The sequence below is a fragment of the Carlito syrichta genome, unplaced genomic scaffold (genome assembly GCF_000164805.1).
Source record: "Carlito syrichta isolate Samal-C Ts95f unplaced genomic scaffold, Tarsius_syrichta-2.0.1 Scaffold305267, whole genome shotgun sequence".
Lineage (NCBI taxonomy): Eukaryota > Metazoa > Chordata > Mammalia > Primates > Tarsiidae > Carlito > Carlito syrichta.
This window is the reverse complement of record NW_007249363.1, coordinates 667907-676667: the sequence shown is the minus strand read 5'-3', so window position 1 is coordinate 676667 and position 8761 is coordinate 667907. Positions and strand designations below refer to the sequence as shown.

Here is an 8761-nt window from a genome sequence, read left to right as displayed (position 1 = left end):
TGTTTAATGAAGAATGATAATATTAATGTCAAAATGCAATTGTGAAAATTAAATGACACAATGTGGGCCAAGTGCTTAGCCTTATTCTACCTAAATCACAACATGCCTTCAGTAAATATAGCTATCTTTCTTGTGATGCCAAGGCTGAAAAAGACATAGTTCTCATCTTTTAGCGGTAGAGGAATTTTCATCTTTATATACACAGTAGTGGAAGAAAGTCTCCTCCATTTCATTTTAGTTCGATTTTTTTCTGAAACCCATGCCTATGGAGAATGTGTTGTCACATGTTTATTTTTAGTTTTTTTTTATTTTAAGAATGTAAAATAATAAACCCAACACGAGGGTCATACATAAATATAGATGCATAAAATCCAGATTATGTGGGCTAGAAAACATATTGAATGAATATTTGAATTCATCTGTAAAATCACATGGATGATAATTTCATCCATAATTATTCATTGTTTTGTAAATACTAGAACAATTAAATAAAACACATTAGATATTTCATAAGATTTCTCTCATTCAATATGTAAAAATTCTGACATTTCCAAACCTTTTACCTCTACACATGTACATGTTTTGGCTGAACACAAAAAAACTTCATAGTAGAAGAAGAATAAACATTTAACATTTTAGTATCTGCAGTATGTGAAAGACTAACCAATGTACTTGAAATGTTACTTTGAGTATATTTTATTTATTGGTTTGCATTATCAAATACTAATGATAGTTTGTATCATTTTTTATACAAATATTAAGTATTTTTAATTTAAGATATAACTGATTCTTTCAATAAAAAATTATCTTGACATAGATTTGTTATAGAAACTAAAAAATGCAATCTATAGAGATTGTTTTTCATTAAAGTGTAGTTTTCAACCCAAATTTATCAGAAAATATGATGCAATCTGTTATTTCCTATGAAAATAATGTAACAGACTACACTGATTAAAAGCTTAGTCAATGGTTAATCATAGAATTTGTTTTAATAACTAGTTCATTTCACTTATTTTTTATTATTATTTGACAAATAAAAATACTAAATGCACATTCATTCATTCATTCACTCACAAAACCCAATAACCCAAGGTATGATACTCCATTTGATTTTTCTCTGTAATATTAATGCTCTGTTTAAATTTTTTTGTTACTTTTTAACATCATCTGAGTATCCATTCAAAACTAATCTTTAATACTTTTTCTTCTCCCTTCCTTAAAATTATTTAAAATTTCCCCTATTATTTTTCAAGTTAAATTCTTAAAATGCTCTTGTTTCATTATTGGCAATTCAGTTTATATCTATATATTAGTCACATTTTGAATTGGCAGTGATATTTAAAATCTTAGGATAATTAGACCATTTTACATATATCATTTTGTAGGTAGTGACAATTTTTTAAACTTATACACAAGAAGAGCTTTGATGCCTATTAGTTCAAATGTGCCGACACATTTAAGGCCTCTTTCGCTCCATTTAACTGTTGCATCTGGTTGGAGCAAGAATGATGGCAAAAATCTTGACCTTGGAATACTGGCTGGATTAAAGGATTAAAGTGGATGATGGAAGTTGTGGCTGGATTTAAGTGAGGACCAAACAATGTGGGGATTAATGCTGAAGGGGGCAGGGGCTGAAGGGTTATGTGAGATGGGTGAAAGGGGGCAGCAGCTACTAAATGCAGGGGATGACCTGCCAAGAAAGCCGGGTGGGCTGGGAAGATGGCTGGAGTCAGAGCCGAAAATGAGATAGGAGTGAAATGTGGCTGTGAAAGAGGATGTACGTGAGTGATAGGTAGGTGACTGCTATGAGAACTTATGGAAGCAGAAACAGCAAAATGTTGCAGGAACGTGTGGTGGATGGTGGTTATAGAAGCATGCTGGTGAACTGGAACTGTCTGGACACCTGAGGCCGGTGAGAAGGCAGTTGGCCCTGCAGCAGGCAAAACTCGAAGATGCTTTGATAGGAGCTGTTTCTGCATATGCTGCTGGGCTTGTAGCTGCAGGAGCTTATATTTATCTATTTCATCGGGAGAAAACGTTATGGGCTGTTGAATTAAAGGGGGAGAGAAAGATTTACGACATACTTCTAATTCGTCTTCCACTTTATCAGTCTTCTGCATAGTTCTGTCATAGTAAGAGTTTACATTTCCCTCTACATAATTCATATGCATGCTTACATCCTGTAAGTCTAAGTTTATTTGGTTCTCTTTGGTCTCTGTTGAATCAGAAATACCAGTATAACTATTAGATGGGAAAGCACCAGGGAAATCATTTGGTAGTGGATCACAACTTTGAATAAAAGAGTGAACTTCACTAATTAAAGGTTTTGACTGTTCTTTTGTTGGTGGGTTCCTTTTTATGCTTAGTGACTGGGACTCTGCTACAACATGAAATATATCCTTAGAAAGGTGGTTATCACAATCAGTGTCTCCTAGAACAGTAAAATTATTTGTCTGTGAAGTTTTGATTTTGTCTTTTTCAGTAGTTCTTGAAATTACACTGCCTTTATCATTTCTTCTTTTACTTGTATACTGTATTTTCTCAGACAAAGGCAACATTGGTCTCTTATAGTCTGGTGGTACAAGCTGAATTGTGCATGGGATTTGTGAATGAGCCTCTAATTTCTTTTTACAACTGTTTGAAGAGACTTCAGAATTACTTGATTGTTCCTGACACTTCTTTGCTTGTACTCGTTCTAAAAGGCTTTTGGCTGTCAGAGGTGTCATCCCTCCTTCTGTAATCTTCGATTCCATGGTTTCTGAAGATTCGCTGGAACAGTCCCTTAGAAGGCAAGTGACATTCCCAGAGTTACACTGCATGGGTGTGACTTTCCCCAGATCACAAATGAGAGGGTTGTCCAAAGACTCTTGATTTCTCTTGCTTTTATCTAAGTAATAAATTCTCTCTCTTGAGTAAGAGCCCCACCGTCTTTGCTGAGCTCTCTGGCAAATAGGTGGTTTTTCACTGCTTCCAACACAGGAAACCTGTGAGCTAGAATCACAATGAATTCTTACAGATTTTGGCCCTGAAAATTGTTGATTTTTGCTTGGTTTATGTCGTTCTCTGCAGTGACAATATCTATGTTTTGAATATTTTTCATTTTTAAATGACTCCCACAATTTGCAGTTCCTCTCTTTCTGTGTTTCTGACTGCATTCGGTTGCCCTTTGCTATCTCATCAGACAAGTAGAAGCAGTTGCGCTTTCTGCATTTCCGTTTGTGCCCTTCAACTGAGCTGTGTTCTTTTTTACAAAAGTAGAGCCAATTATCTCTGCCATTACTATCATACCTATGACTTGAACAGCTACTTCTCAACCTGGACATGCTGCTAGGGGATGTATCTAAAGAGTTAGAACGTCCAGTCAGAGATGACTTTGGAGAGCTTCTCCTGTAACTTCGGTTTCCACATCCAGAAATACTACTTGTCATGCTGATGTGGTTACTATTCAAAATTACACTGAAGTCGTTTTGATGGTCACTATGATCTTCTACTGTACAACAATTAGAATTCCAGTTGAATTGGTTTTCATCTTCAAACCCTGCAGGAGGATTGCAAGGAATTGGTTTATGTGTTTTAGTCCTAGAAATATAAGGAGGAAAAGATAGGCTCTCATTTGCATCATTTAGAAGTAACCTTCTGCAGCTTTTCCAGTGGGCCCTTGAAGATTCCATAAGTTCATTACCATTATTATTACTGGTTCCTAAGCAATTCTTTAGAGATGTATCAAGGTAAGCAGGCACTTCAGGATTTTCCATTTCCAAATCATTTGGAATAAAATTATGCTCATCTTTACTTGGCTCAGAATCGTTGTAGCCTAAATCATATTTTCTCTGGAAATTTTCCCAATCTGGTTTAGCTATCATCATCTTTGGTTTTAGAGACTGATTATCCTCTGGGATCAATTTTTGTTGATCTTTGATTAAACCTGAGACTTGGCTCTCTATTTTAGTCTTCCTTTTCAGGAGTTCCTTACCCAATTCTGGTTTTAAGTCCTCTGAATTATGGGAATTCTTTACATTCCGAGAAAGCTTAAAATCAAAATATAGTGGGTTGCAGCCATAAGAGATACATGGTTCTGTTTTTGTAAAAAGCAGAAGTTCTGTAGGCCATTGAAGAGTGGTGTGACCATCTTTGCTTTGAACATGGAGAAAAGGCAATGACTTAGATGCCACATTATGGGTGCATGCTTCTCTTACAAGTCTTTCCACATTTTTGCCAATTCTTTCTGTTTTATCTAAAGATTTCTCTCTGTTCTCCATTCTGGAATTTGGATTCAGATGCACAGTACTCTTTTGGTCACTTGGCTCTGGTGATGAAAACTCATCCAGACATTCAAATATCCTGCCATTACTATGCTTGTAAATGTTTGGTGGGCTGAAGGAAGCATTTGCTTGGCATGAGTGATTAATGTGGTTTTCTGAAATGTTCGTCAATGTATTTCTAGTTTCTTTTTCTCTGCTTGAAGGAGTAAAATCTACATCTGAAAGATGAATGTTAGATTTAGAGAATGAAGCATGGATGCCAATTGAATCTTCTAGGGTCTCATCAATAGAGTCATTTTTGTTTTGTACAATGTTAGATCTTATTGAGAAGGTATTGTGTAAAACACTTTCCAGATGACTTGGTGAGATGTTTACATCTTCTTCCTTAGTAAAGTGTGTATCATCTTTTGCAAACCTGCAGCACTTGCATTCCTCTGCAGTTTGTTTTGTTTTATACATAGGTGATTTACAATCATTGGCTTCTTCTGTATTCTCACTGAAAACTGACGCTGAAGATTCTAATTTTAGGTGCACTTTTTTGGAAAAAGAAAATGATACTCCTGTCCTGTGACTGGCATTGCTGAGATCTGAAGATGTTTGTGTTATTCGACTTCCAAACAAATAATGTCTGTCTGTTTGTAATTGGTGTCGATTTGGCATGGTAGACCGTTGTTTATCGGAAATGCTTCTGGGGAGATTTCTTCCTTTTAGGAGAAGTGCACTCTTCATGCATGATATCTTTCTGCCATTCTTAACTGGGAAAATTCCTTGCTGGAGTTGCTTTTCTATGGCTACCCTGGGGGCTTTGTATGCTGGTCCATTTCCGGAAACACTGTGAATAAAATAAATATTTAAATGATTATGACATTAGATTCTGAATGGTATCTGTATGTGAACATTACATAGTGTTTCTATGATGAGTTTTTCTACTATTTATGAACTTTTTTATAATATAATGATTTTATTGTGCTTAAACAACTCAGTATAACTTTTAAAGTGACTGTTTCTAAAATGCATTGTTTTAAGCGTAGTATTTTGAAATTGCTAAAAAGCATTAGCAAGTCAATATCTTATGCTAGTGCTGCAACCAAAAATAAAGTACTGCATTTACATCACAATATGTCTTTCAGAAGATATTAATTCTTTGAAATAGAGATTTATTTCATCAAAAGTTTTCTAATTAAGTCATTCACATGAATAAGAAATTAAATAGAATTAAAAATCACTTTCAAATACAAAAATGTTTCTTTAATTTGCTTTATGTCTCAGTTCTATCAATTGATGATTTTTGGTTCCTCAGTTTTAAAATTTCATCATGTCCGCTTCCTTTTGAAACACAGTTATTCGTTCTTTCTTTAGAACTCATCACTAATTGGGCTAACAATAATAAAAATATAATAAAATAAAATATGTTTACAAGCTATCTAAATATCTTCAATAATTTTGAAGTATTTTCTTTTGCTTCTTATCAAAATATTTTCTACCGTTTGTGCATGTATGTTTTATATTTAAAAAATTTTAAAAGATTATTTGCTTTACTGAGCTTCATTAGCAACTCAAACAGAAAACTGAAAACGCCAACACATACAAAGATGAAATGCTTTAGATTAAAATTATATTTCTCTTTAACTTTCTACCTATAAATCCTCTACTACAAAACAAGGTTTCACTGGGAGGAAGGCAATACAAATCAAATCATTTTTCTGATTCTTTGATTTAAATTGACATTCTTCTTTATTTTTTTTTGAGTTGGAGTCTCACTCTGTCACTCAGACTGGAGTGCAGTGGCCGCTTCTGGCCACTGCAGCCTCAACCTGCTGGGCTCCGGTGATCCTTCCGCCTCAGCCTTCCAAGTAGCTGGAACTAGAGGCACGCGCTACCATGCCAGGCTAATTTTTGATTTATTGTAGAGATGAGGTCTCATGAAGTTGCCCAGGCGGGTTCAGGCAATCCACTCACCTTGGCCTCCCAAAGTGCTGGGATTACAGGCTGAGCCACTGAGTCTGGCTGTTTCATTGTCTTTATGTGTATAATATTGCAAACATATTCAACTAGCCTTCTTTAATTTATTTTTGAAATATATCAGTTTGTGCTTATGCATGATTTTCTAGTTTTACCTTTGTATTTGCATATAAAATATACAATTTATTGTATTTGCTATATAAATATTATGAATATAAATATTATAAAATACATATTTCATATTATATACAAAATTTTATCAGAACATTGCTACAGATTGATTTATTTGGGTTAATTTTTACTAGTACTTTTTGGGCACTTTAAATTAAATTTTCTCCAGTTCAGACACATTTTCTTCTCTGATTTTTCTGTTCATTGCTTCACTAAATATTATTGGCTCTCCTAATATACTACATTCTTTAGATCTGATAGGTATCTCATTATACTACCATCTTCAGTCTTTTGCTATAGTTCAGAGAGAATTTCTTGTATTTAATTTCTACTGTACTGACTCTACTTTTTACAATATCCAATCTGTTGTTTACTATTCATTTTCTTATGGATTCTAATCCACAACAATAATTTTAGCCACCAGTTAATTTTTAATGATTTTGTATTATTTCCTCTTCATCAGTTAATGGCTATAGCTTTAGAGGTAGAGTACCTTTTCAAATCTTATAGAAAACAAGAACATTTAGAAAATTTAGAAAAATTTTAAAGCTGTTATAATGAAAAATTTTATTCATTGCGTTAATCTCTCTTTTTTAAAATCAAATTTCCCTTTTCTCTAGAGAGGAAGTTTTAGGCATATTTAATAAGAAGAAAAGGAGGAATACTTTAAGATAATGTATGGATTACTGAGTATTTTTTTCAATCATAAAGGAAAGCAAGGAGCATAGAGTCTTACTACGACATTATTGGACTTTTAAAGTGCCTGCAGCCTGAGGATAGAAGGATGTAACCCAGAAACAGCTGCAGCAGTCAACTTTGCCTTGGTGCCAAGGATATTCTCATCCATATTTGTAGCCACACTTTGAATTAAGTAGAAACTGTACTTCTGAATCAGGTTACCATCTCTAGAAACCTCAATTAATTTGACATTATCACCTATGCTAAAGACAGCAGAAGTTATCTCAAAAGTCTGGTGTATGGGTATTAATGTTCTTTCTTTACTAATTCTATTAGAAAGCAAACATTTTAGTGTTTCTTTATTATATTATCTATATCTGCTTTTCTTTTCTTTTTTTTTTTGAAAGCAGGATTTATTGAGAGGACAGAAAAGCTCCCATGGTGGGAGGGGAACCGAAGGGGTTGCCCTATATGCTTTTCTTAATATTTTTGCTGATTATCCTGGCACTGTTTTCTGTATTCTCTTGCTTTGATGTATGTTAATCTAAATGTTCTTTTTAATATTGCTGTTTTATTTTACTATTTATCTCTCTAATGTGCAAGCTTATTCCTTTTATATTTCTTTAAATATTTTTAAACCTCTTTGCTTTTATTGTTTTTGCATTATATTGTGCTCTTAGCTTTTTGTCTTTAATTCTTGTTCTCATTTGACCATACAATTTACATTTATGATTATAGGGGTTTTTTTTACACATTTGAATATGTTATTCTTATTGCTGATCTTTGATACTCTTATTTTTGTGCTTTAAACTTTTACCTTATTGCTTTATAAACTTTACTTTTCTTTATCTTAAATCTAATTCCTGTTGATTATTCTGGAAAATTCTACATTTTTATCTTTGTGGTGTTTTAAATTTCATTATTTTAGTATAAGTTGATGTCTTATAGTATTATTACTGTTTCATTTTTTTCTAGCTTTATTGGGTCATAATTGAAAAAAAAATTTATATATATACAAGGTACAAAGTGAAGATTTGATATTTGTATACATTACAAAATGATTACCACAATCAAATTGATTTGTACATCTATCATAAACATAGCTATCATTTTGTGTGTATTGAGAATAAGGTCATAAGATTCACTCTCTTAGAAAATTTCTAGTACAGTATTATTAACTATAGTCATCATGCTTTGCATTATATCCTTATAATTTATTCCTCTTATAACTGAAAGTTTATATGTTTTGATCAATCTCTTTCCATTTCTCCAACTCACCAGTTCCTGGAAACCACTGTTTCATTCTCTATAAAGCTTTTATTGTTATTTTCATGTTTATTATTTCACTCCTTCTTTTAGATTGTTCTTTTGTTTCTCTATGTATATTTTCCCCTAATTAGTATTATTTATAATGACTAGTAAGAAGGTGACTAGAAAGAGTTAGGCCTTTAATTCTTTTTAATGGATTGTCCATTAAAATAGTTCTCAGCTGGACTCGGTGGCTAAGCCTGTAATCCCGCGCCTTTGGGAGGCTGAGGTGAGTGGATTGCCTGAGTTCGCGGGTTCGAGACCCTCCTGGGCAGCGAGACCTCCTCTCTACAATAAATCAAAAAATCAGCCGGGCGTGATAGCGAATGCCTGTAATTCCGGCTACTCGGAAGGCTGAGGCGGAAGGATTGCCGGAGCCC

The 8761-nt window shown here is 33.6% G+C and overlaps 1 protein-coding gene across 1 annotated transcript in view; it reads right to left on the bottom strand.

Moving 5' to 3' along the window:
- Positions 1-1410: 1410 nt before the first annotated feature.
- The window catches only part of ZNF804B (zinc finger protein 804B), a 614329-nt gene continuing 606978 nt past the window's right edge, over positions 1411-8761 (bottom strand). The window contains exon 4 of the mRNA XM_008061461.1: positions 1411-5094. Coding sequence (XP_008059652.1) covers positions 1434-5094 — 3661 coding nt within the window. The 3' untranslated portion in view covers positions 1411-1433. The remainder of the gene's footprint in view (positions 5095-8761) is intronic.